The sequence below is a fragment of the Haliaeetus albicilla genome, chromosome 7 (genome assembly GCF_947461875.1).
Source record: "Haliaeetus albicilla chromosome 7, bHalAlb1.1, whole genome shotgun sequence".
Taxonomy (NCBI): Eukaryota; Metazoa; Chordata; class Aves; order Accipitriformes; family Accipitridae; genus Haliaeetus; species Haliaeetus albicilla.
In genome coordinates this window covers 13,279,325-13,300,305 of record NC_091489.1, presented here as the reverse complement: position 1 = coordinate 13,300,305, position 20,981 = coordinate 13,279,325, and the positions used below count along the sequence as shown (strand labels likewise).

The 20,981-nt window shown below is 43.6% G+C and overlaps 1 protein-coding gene across 1 annotated transcript in view; it reads right to left on the bottom strand.

Annotated features, from left to right (window-relative positions):
- Positions 1–1,091, bottom strand: part of UST (uronyl 2-sulfotransferase) — a 169,713-nt gene extending 168,622 nt beyond the window's left edge. The window contains exon 1 of the mRNA XM_069786991.1: positions 431–1,091. Coding sequence (XP_069643092.1) covers positions 431–701 — 271 coding nt within the window. The 5' untranslated portion in view covers positions 702–1,091. The remainder of the gene's footprint in view (positions 1–430) is intronic.
- Positions 1,092–20,981: the final 19,890 nt, after the last annotated feature.

Below are 20,981 nucleotides of genomic sequence, written 5' to 3'. Positions count from 1 at the left end.
GCCGCCTCAGCCCCGACCTGACGGCAAGAGGCAGCCGGCAGACCGCGCTCTGCCACGGCCACCCGGCAGACAAAGAGCCGCCCCCGGCCACCGGTCTGTCTCGGGGCTGAGGAAGGGTCTCAAGGAGACCCTACCTTTCGCCGAAATTAACTTCCGAGAGGGCGCACCCCCGCGCCCCGCTCCCGGAGCGCCGTCGGTCCTTCCCACCTCGGTGTCAGACCTCACCGCCCTGCGTCCCGCCTGCACGCCCCGCCCGGGCAGCCCCGGCACCGCTGCCGCCGCCCGGGAAGCCGGGGGGCCCCGCGGCCGGCGCCCCCCTCCGTCCCCCGGCGGCGTCGTCCCCCCGGCGTCGAAGGGAGGCCCCAGCCCAGCCGCCACGGGGGGCGAGGAGGAGCCGCAACAAGTCCCCGCCGCCGCTAGCCGCCCTTACCCAGATAGTGCCGCAGGTCCAGCAGAAAGTGCGGGGGCCCCCCGTTGAGCTGGTAGAAGAGGGATCCCAGGCAGAAGAGCAGCAGGGCGGCCATGCAGAAGCCGTAGTCGCGCAGCGAGAGGAAGGGCAGCGGCGAGAGGGGCCGCCGCCTCTTCCAGCCCCCGCCCTGGCCCGGGCCCGGGCCCGGGCCCCCTCCCGCCGCCGCCGCCGCCGCGGGGAGCCGGGGCGCCGGGCAGTCCCCGCCGCCGCCGTGCTGCTGCTTCTTCTTCATCCTCCCCTTCGCCGCCGCCGGGTCACGCAGCCCGCCGGGCAAAGCGCATCCTCCATCCGCCTGCTCGGCTCCGGCTGCCCGCGGCGGGGAAAGTTCCCAGGAGCTCAGGGGACCCGTCCCGTCCCCATCGCCGGCCGCCCCCCCAGCCCCGCGGCAGGCGAGAGTCCCCGGCGCTGCGGCGGCGGCAGCGGCTGCTGCTGCTGCTGCGGAGCGCCGCTAAGGGGAGGGGAAGGAGGTGGTCACCATCCCGCTCCCTGGGGCTCCTCTCCTCCTCCGCCGCCGCTCTCGCTCCCTCTCTCCGCTCGGCCTCTCGCTCCGGTGTCAAGTTACAGCCAGCGCTGCTCCGCCACCGACCGCCGGCAACTCGCGGCCGACTTGTGCGCGCCGCCCGGCCCCGCCGCCCGCCCACCCCGGCCCGCCCCGGCCCGCCCCGGCCTCCGGTCCCCGCGACGCGCCCGTTGCCTCCGCGCGAGCGACCCCTGCGGGCGCCGCCGCCCCACCGGCCCGGCTGCGGCGGCGCCCGGCCCGCCCCGGCCGACCTAAGCCACCTGCCCCGGCCCGCCCCTGCCGCCGCGGGCAGCCCCCTCGGGGCCGTGGGGCTGCGCGGGCAGCGGGGCCGGTACTCGTGGGGCAGGGGCCGTGACGGGGCTTCTCGCTGTCCCCGGCCGCGGGGAGCGGCGGTCGGGCCTGAGCCGCCCTGAACACCGCCATGGCCCCCTGCCCGCGCCTCTGCCGCCGGGGCAGGCCTCGGGACGCTTCTCCGGGGCCTGGACGACGGGTCTCATCTCGCCAGGGCCCCGGTGGCCCACAGACGCTACGCTAGGACTGCCCTGTCTTTCCTTACAGTGATGATAGCAGTGAAGAGGCTTAACATGGTGGTGATTTAGACAAGCCGTAACGCAGCATTGAGGTCTGGCACCTGTACAGTCGCGTAACATCGTTCGTGAAGGGAGAGGGGGATCGCTCTTCTCGTTGCGGCTTACCTGGGACAATTAAAGTGAGGTGTTTTCTACTGGGGACAAGGCTTTAGACAAGTACAGAAATTACGAAATTAAAACTGCTCGTGCAACCTTAATTTGACCCCCTTGTACATATGGCTTATGATACAGCCTCTAATTACTCAGTCATGCTGTCTTTCCTAGAGGACCGCTTCCCACCATGCGTAGGGTAAATGGCGTTCACTCAGCGCTGAGCTGTTTTAATAGCTTCATCCTCTTTATACAACATATGTCCCCAATATGTCCTGATGGCTTATTTGGAGCTATTCTTGTCTTTGGGCATTGTCTGAAGTAGAAATACATTTCATTCCCTCATGCGGCTGCGTTGCCAGCGCAGCAGTGGAGGGAGGAGGGCTTGGGGTTGTATTGTCAGTTCACCGTTTCATTTTACGGACCTGGCTGGAAGGGGGGGGGGGGGGCTTCGATAAGATCCTGCTCATGGGATCCCACGAGACTTCATTTCTAAGCAATAGCAAGTTCTGTCCACCGTGGTTTGGGAGGAAAGTAGGAAATCATGACCCGAGTGCAATTTGCCAGGTCAGAAATTAAAAAGCAATCACCCTTTTCCTTTTTAGGCTTAAAAAATGCATCCTGATTTAGGGGGCCTGACTCATAATCTTTGCGCACTTGCAGCTGGAATTTTTGCTCAGGAGACTGCATTCAGATGTTTTTGCCACTTACACTGAAAGGCTTGGGTAAGTGCCTGAACCTTACCTACACTACTGGCTTCGTTTTGTTGCTGGCATCCACCAGCAAAGGGCATCTGCTGAAATATAGAAATTAATCATGCTGGTGTAGACAAGAGCACAACGCCAGAATCTGACAATAAATAACCAATCCCATTGCATTCCTTGATAAAAAAAGTCCACATACTGGCTGAAAGAGCAGACCTTCTTAGTTTGGAGAGGAGTCTCCTGGTTTTAGTTGCACAGTTCTGTGGCATCTCTGCACAGATCCTTCACAATCTTACACAAAACCTGTAGCAAAGACAAAGTTAGGAATGACGCCTCATTTTTGAAAAAGAGAAAAACAGTATAATACAAAAAATAAGTCCGCTTTGGGCTAGTGTTTAAGCACCACAAAAAAAAAAAAAGGCAGCAAATGGTAAATCTTTAGGACTGCAGTTCACTTTAAACAGAAATATCCAACACCTTTCGCCAGATAAAGTCCTAAGTCTAATTGCACGGTTAAACTACCACTTCTTAGTTCTCATGAACGTTGCTTTGAAACACTCAGGAAGTATTGGGGACTTACTTAACATGCTCTGCTGCCGTGGTTGTTTTGTCTTGCACTGCTTCCATGGATGTTTTACATTGTTTTATATTCTTTTGAATACTTCCATATCTACTGGCTTGTTTGAATGACCACACTGCAGATTTGTTTAACAGTGCTAGTTGCTGTTGCTGATGAGAAACAGGTAAGCACTTACACTGAATGTTTGAGAAAAATGGATGCTTTGATGAGAAGACAGACAACACCTGTAAGGTGAATCAATAAATCTTTATTTTTCTGGTTGCAAAGAATGTCTTTGATCTCTAGGAAGAGATTATTATTATTTTTTTTTTTTTAGAAAGAAACGATGAAAAACCAGACCAATCAATGGAGTAAAATTTAAGTGGAAAGACTGTACTGTTGAGAGAGCTCTTGCTGTATTTCTGGGCATTGACAGGTAGAAAGTTCTCTTGGGAGGAAGAAGAAATAGAAATATTTGTTTCTGGAACATATACTTAAATGTATAAATTCACTGTAATTTCACATTACTTTCACATATATGAACTATCACACCTATGTTATGCTATCAGTTAGAATGCCTAAATCAAACTAGGGCAATGAGCAGGAAAATAAATACTATTTACTTTGTGCTATAGCTTGATACAGTGCAACTATTTTCCTATTTTTAATTCCCCTGTTACTCAGCTACTTTAACAAAAACAGTATGATTTTGCATGCACAGCATAAAGCAATTAAAATACATACATTCTTAACTTACTACACTCCCATTCACACCAAAAAAACCCCAAAGAATCCAAAACTCAAACCCCACATTAAAAGAATATTACAGTTGAAAAGCCAAGTTCCGACACTTTACGATAATCCAAAGGTAAGATTTTTCAGACAAACTTGTTTTGACTTGTAGAGGATATGACTTACAATTTAGCCTTCAACTGTGTGATGATATTGTTTTGCTCAGAGTACCACTGTCTTGCACAGTGCATGGGACAGACACTGTTCACTGAACGTGCAGCTTTTCAGTTTATTTTTAATCTCTTTGTTCAACATATGTCCTCAGGCTTTGTTTAAAGCTATTTAAATCCTGCTTGTAATGTGGAATTATTAACATCATACAGGCTTTTCTACAGCACTCATTGTTACTGTACCTTGAGCATATGATGAATGCTTATGAATTACTTTCATGAGATGTAGCTAATATCACCATTTTACTGATTGGGAAATGAGACACAGAAAGATTAAGGTTAAATGCATCTATTAATTTTGGTTGCCAGCCTTGAGATGACTGGGGTTTGCCTTGTTGAAATAGTTAGCATTATGCAGCACTTTGTATGTTTGAAGCATAGCTCCCTTTGACTTCAGGCGCAGCTGTGAATGCTAACTACTCCTACAAATCAGACCCCAGGCTCTCAAACCGAACACCAAGCATAAAAAGAGCACTTGGTGGCCACCTGTAGTTCAAGTAATCTGCCTGACATCATATAGGAGTGCTCTGGTGCTAGCAGACACAGAATCAATCATTTTCAGAGCAGCATTCACCTCAGCAGTCCTCATCCTCTGCCTGCCTTGACCTTGTCCCACTCTTCTTTTTCCTCCTCTCCTAGATCTAGTCTCAGCTCCAGGATATTTGTCCAAATCTATTTCCTTCCATGACCTCATCCAGTCTTGGTCCAGCTTTTGCTCAGACTGAATGCCCCTCCCGGCTGCAATGGTTCCAGCATGAAGGACATTGCGAGTACAGAGGTACTTCCCCAGGGCTGGAAGAGGATGCTCCGTGCAATCAAAGGAGCGGAGAACATAGCTGGTGAAAATTTCAAAGTGGATCCACATTGGTGCTGTGCAAGAGATTCCTGAGCTGAATCATAAGTCCAAATGCATGGATTCAGAAACAAGTTCAATAAGTGAGATAAAGAGCGCATGAGGTTTTGTGTCTGGCAGCACTCATCAGAGAGACTCGTTTGGCTACATCAGCATGGGTTACCCACTAGCTAGTCAGTTCTGCTACTCAGCCAGCCTGGACGTAACGTCTTGCCAACTGGGCTGTGCACTTGTGATTCTGAGCCCATGTCATTAGTATCTTGTTTGAGAATGTCTGCACCAGGTTGCTGGGGTGCTGCTGCTGCTCTCTGTTACTGAGCGCACATAATCTGAGGTTACAGAGAGATCTCTCGTCTTCCATGGGAATAGCAAAACCCACATGCCCAAAAAACAAAGACCAATGCTCCAAGGAACAGATGCACTACAATTTCGCATTTCTGCAGCAGTAGGATTTTGTTTCTAACACAGGCAAAACATCTTTCCCTTATTCTGAGAAACATCTGAACATTTTTTTTTAAATTTTCTAAATAAATTCTCTAAATAAATTCTCATTAAGCAAAATTCCCCAGCTGGGATATTTCAGAATAGACAGCTTGCAAAGGTATAAATAACTAGAAAGGGATAAGATAAAGCCTGGGCCCTAATTTTCATAAGACAGTAAGGATAGAGGAAATTTAAATGCAAGGCTTCATTGAGTAAAGTTTCACTGGTATAACAGAATAACATAACGTAATGTCATCTGAGAAGCACCCGTGAAAGATCACGGCTTTAGATTCCTCCAGCGCTCTCTGCGATTCAGAAAGGGTTCAGAGCATAACAGAGTAATTGATGGCAACTGTGCAGGCTTTATTTTGCTTTGTTCAGCAACAGTTGATAATTTGATGGAGATGAAATAAGGGCGCACCATACCCTTTCATTTCATGCATATAGAATGCTTGCAAGTTTCATTTGCCGTGACTGAACTGGAATTGCAACCCTGTGCTGGCCGGTTGTATTAATTTCTGTCCTTTGTGGAAGGTTCAGGAATATATCCCTGGGAAAAATATGACAGCAAATATCTGAAGACAGGGAAATGAACTTATGTGCCAAATGGATACAACTTAGTGACACTCTGATGGAGCAGGTTCACTTCAGAACAGGTATTTATAATTTGTAATTGAAATGGTACTTGGAATTACATGAGTATGTTCTATTGACATCACATGGAGTGTGATGGATTTATCAAAAGAAATTTATATTAATCCCTTGGCGTTGCTGGCTATTTCCAGCAAAGTGCTACTCACAGGGCTCTTCTAACTCCTGATACCACTGTGTGTATTTGCTTAATTTTCTTAGAAAATGGGTAACAAAAGAATTCAACCAGGATGCCTTCTTTTTTAATCAGCATGCACATCATTCAGAAGAGGCAATTGAAGATAGAGGTAAAAGAGGATGTTGTATAATGTATAGTCTTGATGATCAATCCTTTCCTCTCATAAATATCCACTCAGAACCCCCCAACTGAGTTCCCTTTGACTTTGTGTCCTCTTTGTATTGATTTTCCGATAGCAGTCTAATTCCTGCATTTGTCTGCAGAACTACTAACAGAAAGGCAGAAGTTTCAATGTGTAAACATGAGTTTTCACACAGCAGACCCATTAAAAGCTATATTTGTTTAGACAGTTAACAGAGTAACACCATATGATGTACTGGACAGATTTAGACATGTAAAGATGGAGGCAGTCACATGGGGAAAATACAGTACTGGTGCTAATTAGGCACTAATTAAAGTAGATAGTTAGGCACTTAAGTCTAAATCCAGGAAATGCAAAAATATGTTAGAAACACGCAGCTACCTCCTAAGTAGCTGGCGCATGCATGCAACCCCATTGTAATACCAGGGAGCAGCAGAGCCAGGTTAGCGCAGGGCTCTCAGCAGGTTTAGCCAGGGTGGGCAGAGATCCAGCCTGGCACCGGTTTACCTCGGCCAGTCCCAGAGACATTTTACAGCTCCCTGTAGCTCACTGCATTCTGTAGCATAGGAAAAAACTTCAGGGAGAAGTAAGCTAACGCACCAAGATGTGCATTGGTGTTGCAGCAGGGATCACTCGAGGAAGAAAAAAAAGCCATCTAGTCTTTTCTATAAGAAACCTCAATCCACATCTCTGAAACTACTCTAGAAATTAATATTCTAACTCCTAATATTCTACTAATACTAATGCCACCACTGCTGTCTTATAAATAAGGCAGGCCTACAAATGAGGTCTCTCTCCCACAGATGAGGGCTCCAACAAGTAGGAAAAGACTCTCTAACTTGTTTGGCTTTTGGTTTTAGGGCTTTTGGGATGGAGGGGAGGTGAGGGAGAAGGAAGGTGAAAAGCCAAAGTGAGAAGAAATTTAAAAAAGAAGTGAGAAGCAGGTTCATATGAGGGACTGGAAGAGTGTGGTGCACCAAGGGTGAAGACAGAGAAGATCATACACCTAGTGTGGTGTACAAGATGGAGAGGTGATTTGTACTTACAGGGGAGAAGAAGGAAATTCTTTCCTAGTGGGGTTGGGAAAACAACACCTGATGTGGTGCATTTAATGCTTGGCAGTCTCAGTCTCCAGGTGGGGTTTTCAAAAGCGACTGTCTGAACAACTGGGGGTCTAAATCCCTCAGTAAATTTGGCCCTGTGTTTTTTCAGCTCATCTCAGACCTTATATATGAAACAATTCACAAGCTAGAAGTTACTTTACTGAATTATTCATAGGCAGATTGCATGTAATCAAAGTATTTCAGAAAAACTCTTTGTTCACATATCAAAAAGCCAGCAAATGTCAAGCTCTTCGGCATGGATCCCTCACTTGGTAAAGTGGTATTCTCCAAAAACAGACTTATGCATTGGCTGCTTTTGTATAATCTGCCACAGGGTGTCATTACATGTTAGGTCAAATTTTGGAAAAAGCAATGTACAACAAAGAGACTGACCCACAAGATAAAATTTACTGTAAAGTCTGTAAATCAGGTCACTTCATCTTCTAACCTCCCATGAGTGGTGGCCCCCCAGCACATGTGCTGCATGAAACTGCTGTTGCTCTTCCTTCAGCTACCAATGCCCTGCTGCTTCCAACCCCCAAACAGAAGTACACCATATTTCAGGTGATAGAACCTTTACTCGTTAACTACAGTGGAGGGAACGTCCTTCAGAACTGTTTGCGTTTGCTCTGTAGATAACTTGATCTTTTAGGCACTCAGTTTTATCAGCCAACATTTAACTGTAGAGTGGTGATACGTTGCTGAGAATTGAAATGGAAGGTCAAAATGTAAAAACCTCAAGCCAACAGAGTAATATGCAAATTGCTAGACCAATATCTGATAATTCTCCCCTTGTATGAGGGACTGAAAAGAGTGGTGCACCAAAGATGAAGACGCTGTCCTGCATACAAATATGCACACAGACATATATGGGGTAGCCATAGGTGTAAAATGCTGACTTAACACTAGTTCAGGCAGCTTATTGCACCAGCTCAGAGAGTTCTTTTTCTTAGTTTTGACTGATTTCCCAGACAGTTACATATATAACCTTGGCTTCCTATCATTTCCTTGACACATGCACATATAAACCTGAAAGATTTTAAGTTGTATGTAAAGTTTCATTTTCATTCTATACAGCCAGATTAGGAGTTTTATTCAGTGTCACCTTGCAGAATAGCTTTGGGAAATATGGAACCTTTTAATTTTTTAATTCAGTAAGAAAATCTCTCATTTAAATAATTCATTCTTGTTACTCTTGCAGATTCTTGTTGCTGTTAAAATGTGAAATATGCAAAGTAGCAAGTAGATCTGCATAGCGTAAACTATTTCCCCCACTTTTAAATTAGATTCTTTGGAAACAGTATTTTTGGCATGCAGTGCGGATTTCTTTTAAACCTATACAAAATACATCTGGAAGATAATGCCTACGAAAATGCCTTTTGAAAAAGTAGACTATATAAATCAATTGTTTAGGACCTCTAAAGTAGAGCAATAAAATCTATAAAATTAGTGTAAAAAGATGAAATGCAATTAACATAGTCATGGATGTTTACACAAAAATAGCAGCCAAGCATTTGCAAGAGGAGAAAGAATGTAATTAATTTATAATGAATTAAGGCAAATAAATCAAAGGCTCCTTGCTCAATTTATTGAGTTTTACTCAACACCAAGTCTTCCTCTGGACCAGTTTGATTTTTCTGCAGTCTTTGTCCAGAGCCACGTGACTGGAGCAAAACTATGAATTGCTTTAAGCACTCCCAGATGCTGGGGTTGTCCGTCTTGGATCATAATATTTCCAATTCTTGTGGAAAAAGAAAGCATATATTCTCATTATACCGGGCCTTCAACTGAGTAATCTCCTGATTGAGAGACTTGAGTTTAAAAACCAGAGCAACAATTATGATCAACTGGTCTGATTTCTGTTGCTTGATGAAATAAAAATTGACTCTGTTGTTGCTGCTGCTATTATTTTGTCTCCACTATATTTTCCTTCCCTGCCTCTTGCTGCAGCGACTTTAGCTGTTTCAGTGGGGCTGTGTGTGCGCTGCTGATTGAGCTAAGCCAGACTTCAACATCACACCTTGTAAAGACAGCCTCTATTGCCCTTATGGGAGGCTCTTTCAAAAGATGTCACCTTTTTTTCCCTTTCTTTTTATCTCAAATTAACACAAGCAGGCTCAACCATATGCCATTTACATTTCAGAGAACAGTACACTGTGTCTTTTGAAGATCTGCTTAAAGTGTTGTTGCCTTTTCATATTAAACAGCACAAAGCCAAAAGGCTGTATGTTTGTAATGTTATGAAAAATGTTTGTTAATTCACTGTAAAAGAAAGATCATATTGCCTTCTCCCCAGCCTTGCCTTTTTATTTCACAACCACATTTATCCATGGACAGAGGACTGTCGCAAGGGCTGTGTATGACAGTCTGTGCTTACACCCTCAGATGAGTTACAGACCTCTTGCATTTGTAGAGTCTTACGTTGGCCGAAGGATGGGAGATGACAGATATGCACCTGGGTAGGAAATCTCACCCTGAATTGCATAACGGAAACCTCCAAATACATACGGAGGTCATTTGGTATGTAAATCCCTCTTTCCTTTAGGACAGATAACCAGAGTAGGGTGGCAGGACAAGGCTATTGCTCCAAAATCTGCACATTGCACCAGCTGCATCTCCACTCTTCTGGACCTCAGCCTAGGTTCCTTGTGCCAAGCACAGCGTGATGAAGAATTATTCCTCCTGCAATCATCTGTGTCTGATCCCAGGTCAGGAAAAAACTACAGCACTCTGCTGCAAATGTATGAATTGCAAGTGCTGTGGAAGGAATTATGATACGGGGTCCAAAGTGTGATTCTCCCACTGAATTCAGAGAATTGATTGGCTTGTTGGTCTCTGCAAGGGGTGAATTTCACCCCAGGAGGATATTTTAACCATTACTTTAATTGTTACTCACTTGAGCGTTACGCCATCAGCATCCATATAGCTATGGATCATAGCAGTTAAAGGATAAACTGCACCTTTTATCCTCATTCAAGCTCCCCTTCCAAATGACAGCCTCATGCCTCTAACTTCTGAAGATGGAAAGCTAAAATTTTCCCACTCTTCATTACTGCATGTAGTACTCACACAAGTGCCCAAAATGTCTCTGTCTTCACAAATGTAGTATGTTTGTTCAAGCCGGGAGAGGTAGGTGCAAAACTGAACACCAATGTTTTGAAAATTCTCCTTTTAACCAGAAACATAAATATTAGATGGAAATAAATCATGATTAGACCAAGCCCTCAGCCAAAACCAAAGGAGAAAGTTTGTTGTAATGATGAGATACTATTTTAGAAAAACAGGGATGTCAAAAGTTTGTTGTTTTTTTTTAAATTCCTGATGCCTTAAATCTAAGCTTCAGACATGTGGAAATGGCTTCATTTTTAGCCTTTAGACTTACCCCAGACATGATCCCCCACAAGGACAAGTGACTGTGTATTGTATATGTATACAATGGACTAACTGTTAGACTAATGGGGGGCTGCAGGAGGTTTCTGGGGCCCCTTCATTAAACTAATGACAAACATTCATCTCTCATTACAGAGGATACATTCTCTCCTATATCCCTTTTGCAACTCACTGTATTTTCTCTTTTTAAAAAGGCTTTTCAGTTGTGTTCTTTGAATTCTTAAAAGAATATAAGATGAGTAAAAGAATCTTATTACCTATTAATTACCAATTGAATTTACTAATACTAATAGGCAGCTGAGGTTCTTGTAACTGCAACTTATATTATATCTGAGACATTTCAACTTCTCTGAGCTTGTGGACATGGAAGTCTAATGCATTTTCCATGTGTTTTTCCTGCTATCCTGGTTTCGGCTGGGATAGAGTTAATTTCTTTCTAGTAGCTGATATAGTTTTATGTTTTGGATTTAGTATGAGAATAATGTTGATAGCACACTGATGTTTTCGGTTGTTGCTAAGTCATGTTTAGACTAAGTCAAGGATTTTTCAGCTTCTCATGCCCAGCCAGCAAGAAGGCTGGAGGGGCACAAGAACTTGGGAGGGGATGCAGCCAGGACAGCTGACACAAACTGGCCAAAGGGATATTCCATACCATGTGGCGTTATGCCCAGTATATAAACTGGAGGGAGTTGGCTGAGGTAGGGGGTGTGGTGGATCGCTGCTCAGGAACTAACTGGGTATCAGTCAGTGAGTGGTGAACAATTGCATTGTGCATCACTTGTTTTGTATATTCCAATCCTTTTATTATTATTATTATTGTCATTTTATTATTATTATCATTATTATGCTCTTCCTTTCTGTCCTATTAAACTGTCTTTATCTCAGCCCATGACTTTTACTTTTTTTTTCCCGAGTCTCTTCCCCCATCCCACTGGGCGGGGAGGAAGTGAGTGAGTGGCTGCGTGGTGCTTGGTTGCTGGCTGGGGTTAAACCACAACAGATGCATAAGAACTACAAGCCCAGATATTTCCTATAGTGTTGAAATGGCAAACAGTAAGTTTTATTATTTATATATCACTTTTTTTATATAAAAAGCAAGAATACTGAGGATTCAGTGCATGAGTTTAGTGTGCCATCTACAGCACGAGTCAATTAAATAAGAGACTTGGTCTGGTGGTCTCTATGCTCTTTAAAGGTAATTTCTGTAATATTTCCATCTTATAATCTCCCTGCTCCTATATTTTTTACCTTCTGAAGCCTGGTTTTATTGCCCTGCATACTGAATGTCAGGGTTCTTGTTGCCCTTGGTTGTAAGGAAGCAACTTACCTTCCTCTTCTAAGAGCCACACCTGTCTCCTGATGATATACAGAAAGCCAAAATCTTGAGTGGCACAATTACTTAATTAATCAATCTTCTCATGTAAGTTTCTTTCCAGCCTCTGCAAAAATGAGCTACCAAATGCCCACATAGTATGAGCCTCCAGGTCTTTGCTTTATTTCTAAATATTTGAAAGGATAACCCCTTCCTACAAGTGTATAGATAAGTGAATCCTGGCTTATGAGCTTTATAGGCTGCTTTCCTAAGTCTTTCCCTTTCCTCAGGGAACACATCTGCTGTTGGGGCAGAGCCACAACTCACCTAAAGACAGTCCCCCATATTTCCTGAATCTCAACCAGACAGATGATCCTTCCACTGGGTTTTGTTTGATAAACAACAGGTGACAAAATGAAAATCCAGTCATTCCTCCTTACTACCTGCAACCCCTAGGATGCCTCTACTTCTCATCCCCTGGCTCTGCTTTAAAGGTCCTATAACTAAGCAACCAAAACTAGGAGGGGGTGATGGTGGTCATTTTACAGGAGCTTTATGGCTGGGAAAACTCTGAGAAGCAAACAAATCAATATAATTTCAGAGGAGTTTGGATAATAGTGCTTAATGGTAGGACTTATTAATGGGGAATAGTGAAGGCACATGAGTACCCCACGTGCTGTTTTTCTGCATAGCTCAAGACTTCTGTAAATTAAAGCAGGGCTGGAAGATCCCAAAGAAGTTTGGCAGAGAGACTGTGAAACATTTTATAACATTTACATCATTGTCTTATGTTTTTCAAGGGAAATTACTCATAGTGTGATTTCTACTGTGAGTAGAAATCTACTCCCTCCTGCAACACTGCACGCTAACTTGCAGAGAGGCAAGGATTAGCTGATGATAGCAAGGTGAGAATTCCCAAAGTTTGTCCAGTGTCTCCTAATTTAAACTCTAACTGTCCTTTACTAAGTGAATATGAAAACATAGTAATGCATTGTGGACGTCTGCGGTGAGAAGCTGAGATGGAACGCTGAACATACTGTGTACAGCTCAGTTCTTTGCTTCAGAGAGACTGCCAGATGTTTGCACTTTGAGCGTGCTTGGTAACATAGTCTCCAAAAGGAATAATCACATACCTGCTTTGGCAGTGCGTCCAGCTAGAAGGAATTGTTAAAGGAGTTGCTTCATGGACAGCAATGCTTCAAAGAAAAGTTTCTGAGGAAGTTAAGATGCAAAAAATATCAGAAGTCTTGAAGTTTGCAGAGCACATCTGTAACAACAACAGAATGGGACAAGCTGTATTCCTGCGAGCAGATACAGTTCTAGCTGAATGAAAGCAAACTATAGGAAGGAGATGCTAAACAGGAAAAGAATGCAAAAAAACCCCTACAGGAGGGAAGTTTCCAAATTCAGAGTAAAAAAATAAATTTCCATTGCCACTATTTTCCAACAGTCTACATTTTGGTAAATGTGAAATACACATGTCACTTTATCTTTTAAAGAAGACATTGCCTATCAAATAAACCTAAGCTGCCACTGCAGAGTTCAGTTTTAGGCTGTGACTGCTGTGTGATGTTCCTTTTGCATTTAAAAATGGTAGTACTAGACTTGTCAGGAATGAAGGAGTGGATCTTATACTGAAAGCAAGTGGTACATTAAGAGGTAAGGTAAAGCCTATAGGAATTCTGTTGTGTTTTCTTTATGTTATGCTCTAGAAAGTGAAAAGAAACTGCCGTCATTGAAACTGTCAAGTCCTGTTGGGATTTGGCTGACTGGGAAACGAAGAATGCAAATAACTGAGAATAGGAGAGTGTTTTAAGAAGTTGCAAAAGCATCATGTTCAGAATATGTGCAATTTTTGCAAAAGCCAGACACAGACAATCTGACACTGTCCCCAAACACGAGTCCTCTGGCTGGCAGGGTGGTAAATTTGCTGCAAAGGCAGCTGTAGAGTATGCTTTGATTAAAAAAAGGGCCACATACGGAGACCACCTTGCTGTGCCTTAGTGCTGCTTTTTAATTTTCACTTGAAACCACTCTTTAAAATAATTTTAACTTTGTATTTGTTATTATGTGGACTTTCCAAGCATGTAATTATTACGTTCTGTATTACAGTGGTAGAATCTGCAGCAGTCCCTCATGCTGACACTTTAATCACTAGTACTTACTATTGCAAAACTTCTCATGGGCAGAAATGATTTGTAAAATCAAATCTTACATCATTTACGAGGTTTGACGTATTACATAGTTAACTAATTTACTATACACTATAGGTCATTGATTTTTCCATGGGAAAAAAAAAGAAGTTAGACTGAAACTTGCATCTATTATTTTCTTCCAAGGGATCATTCCGCCTGCTATAAATGTTCCTTTTTTTAATCCATTGTCATTTCTGTGAGAGAAATTTTATTACTTAGATAAATGTGTCACTGTCTTGCAGTCTGGTTATCAAGATATTTCTCTTTTCAGAAGTGCAGTTTTTGTTTCTGAATGTGGTTGAAGTAGTTAGGCCCCAAAACCTATCTGACAAAAGGATGCTTTATATCTTCTCATTTCAGCCTTTCCGTAAAAATCAATATTCTCTTTCCATATGAATTATAACTAGCTTACTGAATAACCTACCTTACATAACAAGTTTTTCTTACTTCTTACTATTATTAGTAATAGAAGCAAAAAGGGAAGAGAAAAAGACAATAGTGTTTTATGTCATCTATTCATTGTATAATATTAATATAGCTGAATGACTGGATGGATTTTTCAACTCAAGTTGCAGAATTAGTGTGTTGGAAGCAAACAGTTTTATACATGATGGACATCTAAATATTATGCATTGCATTTTAATTCACTCTACACTACAAAAAGGTAGCTTGGTTATCCCCTTTTAGTTTATCAGTTCTCCCTTTCAGATAATGCATAGTTAGTTGGATATAATCTAGCTGACTAAAGATGTATCAGCTTACAGGAGTACAATTCCTTTGGTGTTTTGATGTTACAGCTATACCTACCATGTAAAAGGTTTCTGAACATGGAAGAATGAATACATTAATAGGTGATAAGCAAAACTTTTCTTGTACATCACTCAGGGATGCAGTTTAAACTGTAAAACATAGCTTTGACGTGGGGCCTTTCCCGTGGGGGTCAGAAGTGATTTAGAAACACTAAATGTTCTTTTAAGAGTTTAGAACACCTAGGTTCTTGCTTACAGAACAGGCAGGCTGCTCTTGACAAGGTTTCAGATGCCCGTTTCCTTAATTCAAAGCTGCGTGCAGAACTTCTTCCTCAGCGACCAGCCAGGTGCTGTGGTCGCTGCTGACTCTGCCCGAAGCCAGGTCCTCCCCGGCTTCCACAACAGGCTCCGGTTCCTTCCTCTCCCTCCTGCCCGCTCCTTCGGAGGAGCCTTGCTGTCCTCTGCAGCTTTCTGTGGGCACTGTCATTCTCTTCTCCCACCACACCTTATTTCTGGGCAATATGAGCTATGAACGCAAATGCAGTTATTGTCAGTTTGTCGTCTCGCAGATTCACTTCAGATCCGTCTCCTGTCCAAGCTAAAGTTGCAGCCTGTCTCCCTTGTACTTCATGGGGTTTTAGCTGTTAATACAGTAGAAAAAGAACTCAATCTTCATCTACATGTTCTTTTGCTGTTTTGTTCTTCATGCATTTAGCCATCCTGCCAGTCTCTCAGCCTTGACACCTGGGTGTTACCTCCATGTTGCACCTCTCCCCCGTTCTACAAACCAGGCTATATCTAAACATTACCAATTGACTGTAACCTACTCTGCCTACCCATTCATTCAGCTTAAATTGCTCCAGGCCCTTATTTTGCATCTCAGTTTTGGTAATATTTATTTCTCTGTCCTTCTCTAATCACAGCTTAAGCAGAACATGGGAGAAGGCTTTAACTATGGAGTTAAGTCCATTTTCATCCCTTTGGAAATATAGAATCATAGAATGAATCATAGAATGGTTTGGGTTGGAAGGGACCTTAAAGTTCTTCTGGTTCCAACCCCCCTGCCATGGGCAGGGACACCTCCCACTAGACCGGGTTGCTCAAAGCCCCATCCAGCCTGGCCTTGAACACTTCCAGGGATGGGGCATCCACAGCCTCTCTGGGCAGCCTGTTCCACCACCTCACCACTCTCACAATGAAGAAATGCTTCCTCACATCTAATCTAAATCTACCCTCTTTCAGTTTAAAGCCATCACCCCTTGTCCTATCACTACACACCCTTGTAAAAAGTCCCTCCCCATCTTTCCTGCAGGCCCCCTTTAGGTACTGGAAGGCTGCTGTAAGGTGTCCCCGGAGCCTTCTCTTCTCCAGTCTGAACAACCCCAACTCTCTCAGCCTGTCTTCATAGGAGAGGTGCTCCAGCCCTCTGATCATCCTCGTGGCCCTCCTCTGGACTTGCTCCAACAGGTCCATGTCCTTCTTATGCTGGGGGCCCCAAAGCTGAACACAGTACTGCAGGCGAGGTCTCACGAGAGCGGAGTAGAGGGGCAGAATCCCCTCCCTTGACCTGCTGGTTATGCTTCTTTTGATGCAGCCCAGGATACTTTTGGCTTTTTGGGCTGCGAGCGCACATTGCTGGCTCACATTCAGTTTTTCATCCACTAATACTCCCAAGTCCTTCTCCGCAGGGCCGCTCTCAATCGACTCATGGCCCAGCCTGTATTTGTGCTTGGGATTGCCCCGACCTATGTGCAGGACCTTGCACTTGGCCTTGTTGAACTTCATGAGGTTCACACGGGCCCACCTCTCAAGCCTGTCAAAGTCCCTCTGGATGGCGTCCCTTCCCTCCAGCGTGTCAACCACACCACACAGCTTGGTGTCATCGGCACCAAGCTAATGGGAGACAAGAAAAGAAAGAGCTTTTGGAAAGAAGACCAGAAATGAAATCTGTTGAAACAAAATACTAATTTTTAGGCTTTTACTTTAGGTCATACAGCCAGCAGGACTCTGCCCCAAGAGATTTCCCTTAGGGTGGGCCAGAGCTCCATGTGAAGCCCCAGGGTCCCATCAGTGCTCAGCAGTCCTAATGAAATGCTCAGGTGGAGTACAGCGTGCTCATCTCACAAGCTTCATGGCCCAGTTACTAGTTTTAACCCTGGTCAGAGCTCTTGTGCATAATGCTGTTGATCTTTCCTGGTCACACCTTCCAAGCATAGCATTTGGGAGATGTATGCCTTTCTGTGGCCAAGATCTGAGTTGGTACTTTTTAATGTGTCCTTTGCCCTCACTGTGGATTTTCTGATCCTACTGAAGCCTCAAATTTAAAACCCTGGAGAGTATAGCAGTGTGAGGAGGTGACTGTATCAGACGATATATATTAATAAACAACTTGAACAGCAAAAGGCGTAAGTGAAAACCAGCAACAATAACAAAAGTAAAAAGGGTGCCTATCTGTGCGCTTACTAAGGAACAGACATTTCAAGGGACAGAAGCAAGCTGTGGCTATGATATGGACTAAGATAGAGAGTTTAAGATAATTTAAGAGTTTTGGTCTTAATCTAAGATGATCAGAAATGAGAAGGAGTCATAGAATCAAAGAGGACAATCAAGGACACTGAAATTAAAAAGGGGACAGTATGGCAGAGGAGACAATGTGCTGAATGATGAATTGAAAGTCACCCGTGGTTAACAGAAGATATTCCAAATGTAAATGACTGAGTCAGCTGGACCAGGCAGCCTGCAATAAGCATAGGAGGACCTGAAAGAGAAAAGAGTGCAGACTAGAGGTATATAAGTAGATTGGAAGAAAATAAAGCTGCTGTTCTCTGTATTGTGCATTTTCACATTATTTTCTACACTTAGGAGGTATTCAAGTTTTGCCAGGGAGCACTACACTTCTCAGCTCCATAATTATGAACCAGCAAAGTCTAACGGCATTGCAGTTGTGATTCAGCAAGGCTCATGCCTGAGTGTGCTCAGGTATCAAAACTAAATGGATTCCAAAAAACATGTGTACACATTTTGCTGAATAGATATTCATCTCATTACTTTAAAAATTTCTCTCCTGTAGACTTTAACATGAAAGGCCAAGAGACTTTAATTACAGAGGTAGGAAAAGTTTTCACCCCTTTGAATAAGCTTGAAGGTGGTGTGGACTGACTCCAGGAACAATCCCAGCCAATTATGGAATCCGAAGGACGTAACAGAAAAAGGCTGTGCTGTAGTTGTGGTTTCTGCCATTACCTTCAGTGAAAAAAACCCCTATATGCAATGGGTACAGCTATATATCATTCACTTTTTGCTTCTGCGGCCAAGATCATAAACATGAAAAACACTTTCCAGAAAGGAAGGCATGTTTTTGCTTATGTAAAACACATCTCTTTCCAAGTTACTGTGGTGAAGATGGAGCATCAAGAGATTTTTTTTCCCCCCTCAAAGGTAAAGAAATTTTCTAGGACTATGTAGAAGGTGAGAAGGGGTAGAAATTATGGATCCAGACAACATTTGGCTAAACCATTGCTCAGGAGCCTTACAGCATGAGGTTCCCTATATTATTTGTGACCTCAGGCGAGAACAGCATTAGCAAACAAAAAAAGGATTTTCTTTTTTTTTTTTTTTTTACAAGTGTAATACTACATAGTAGCTAAAGAGAGCTGTGTTTTGTTTTGTTTTATGAGTAGTATAATGATGGAAGTAGGTCCAAAAGGGACCTTGGTAGGTCATTTAGCACATCTACCTCTCCCAGGGTAGAACTGGCTATGCCGGCTATGCCTAGACTGCCTCAACAGATGTTTGTACTTAAACATCTGAAGAGATGTTCTTAAAACCTCTGACAACAAAGAGCCTACCACCTCACCAGACACACAGTTCCAGTCCTTTGCTATTCTGACTGGTGATGTCTCACCTACATCTCACTTGATGCAGTTTAAGATCATTACTTTTTGTCCTATTCACAGAGATCACGGAAAAGTTTGGGGATTTGTTTTTGGGTTTTGTTTGTTTGTTTGTTTTTTCCCCCTGGTGGCCTGCAGCATTTCTGAGGATTGTTATTACCATACTTATAAGTCACCTTTTCTCCAAGCTAAACAAACCAAATTCCTGTGAGTTCTGTCACTGGTCACATATTTCCTCAAGCTCTGCTCACTGCTGTTGCTGTCCATGACTCTTCAGTTGTTTAATACCCTTTTTATACGTACCCTATTTATATGCAGTGCTGAAAAGCAGAGGCAGTGCTATGGTTTGATGATCTCTCACCAAGGCAGGCAGTTCTACCTTTCGCCATTTAAGTCTGCTCTCTGGAACCCAAACTTCTCATTTTCACAGACAATGGGAATAGCAAAGTGATGAAGCGAGAGTCCTAATTAAGAGAATTATCTTTGAAAGTTGGACACCAACCAATAATCTTCCAACTAGCATTTTTCCTGAAACGTAACAGAAGAAGTCTAAATTCTTTTCTCTTAGAGATACAGGGGTGTTAATCATAGTTCTGACTTCTTAGGGAACCTTTCTTATTCCCCACAACAAATGACAGACTATGCAAACCTTTAACTTAAGCTGTTCTTTAACTAAGCTGTTATTTTCTAAGAAAGTTAGTTAATTAGAAAATGGGAGGGGGATGTTACTTTCTGCAACATCTGAGTGATTTAGGAGCTTAATTATCTATGAAAGGTTATTAGATTAGTTTTTTGAAATCTGCTTTTGAAAATGTGGCCCAGACCTAAATGACAATGCAAACACTGAAATAAAATGTTTATTTTGAATGTATGTTTACATTATGTTTAATGTATGTTTACATATTTTTATGTATGTTTACCTCCTAATCCTTCTTTGTACGTCCTGCTCCAGTCTCAATTTGTTTTGTTTTTATTCACTGATTAATTTTTTTGAGAGACAGATATTCCCTAGATGTATTTTATTCCTCTTGACCATTAAAGCCATATTAAATGTACATATTTTTAGAAAGTTGCAAGTCATCTCTGTTCCACTTTTTCCAAGCCAATAGCATCCTATGCCTCAAGCAAACAGCCCTTACATAAGCTGGGAAGCAAAATGCCTTGGGCAGTCTGTTTTCTCTCATTACAGTCTACCTCTGCAAGGACAGAAATTGTAGCTCCTGGCCTCTGCTGAGATTCATTGAGCACACCCCTACTGCTAAATTAAAACAAAACGGCCATGCAGCAAGCGTTAGCACCACAGCTCGGATGAGGTATATTGCTCTGTTGCTAGCGAGTTCCCTGTTGTGGGCTAGACCTGATAACCTTCTCCAGGAGGTCAGCGAGTACAGTTCTGGAAATATTTCACTCCATGAATTGTTTCCAAAGGGCCGTATGGGCATGGCTGCCCTAAGTTTGGCTTTCTTCACCGAGCACAGGTTTCTGACATTATTCTAGCAGGCTTCATACTGCAAAACGTTTCCGACACGACACCACAGCACGTGACAATACCCGCCGTTTCATGCTGTAAAACCATCAACACTGTGGGCTGTAATGCAGCCCAGATTGCTTCAGATGCTGTGAAATGGAAAAAAAAGCCCAAATCCAGAGCTCCTGAACACCCAACTGTCACCGCCTAGGGCCTCGGTGCAGCAGATGAGGCCCCAGGGAGGTGCAGGGCTGAGCACCGTGCAGGACTCACGGGCACTTTCTGCTCAGGGGAGCCAGGCACCGGGACGACGGATGGGACGCATCCTGCACCACTCGGCCATGTATTGCTTTCTGCCGTGGTTTATTTAGCAGGACAGACCTACCCAACGAGGCTTGCTCAGAAGCAGCTAAGAAGAGCTATTTAATTGTTCATACAATTTCACACACATAATCCTCTCGGTACTTCTTAGGGGAACAGTATTCACAGTTTGTGGGTGTAGTTTAAACTGCATTGTAACATATATCCATTCTCTTTCGACTGACAATAACTTCCTCAGAACTCTCATGTGCCGGATAGACATGCAAAGAGGTTTTGTTTCCACTGACAATTTCTATCAGCCTGTTCAGCGCACAGAGAAAACGGAACACGAGGACTCGGCTCCCTCTCA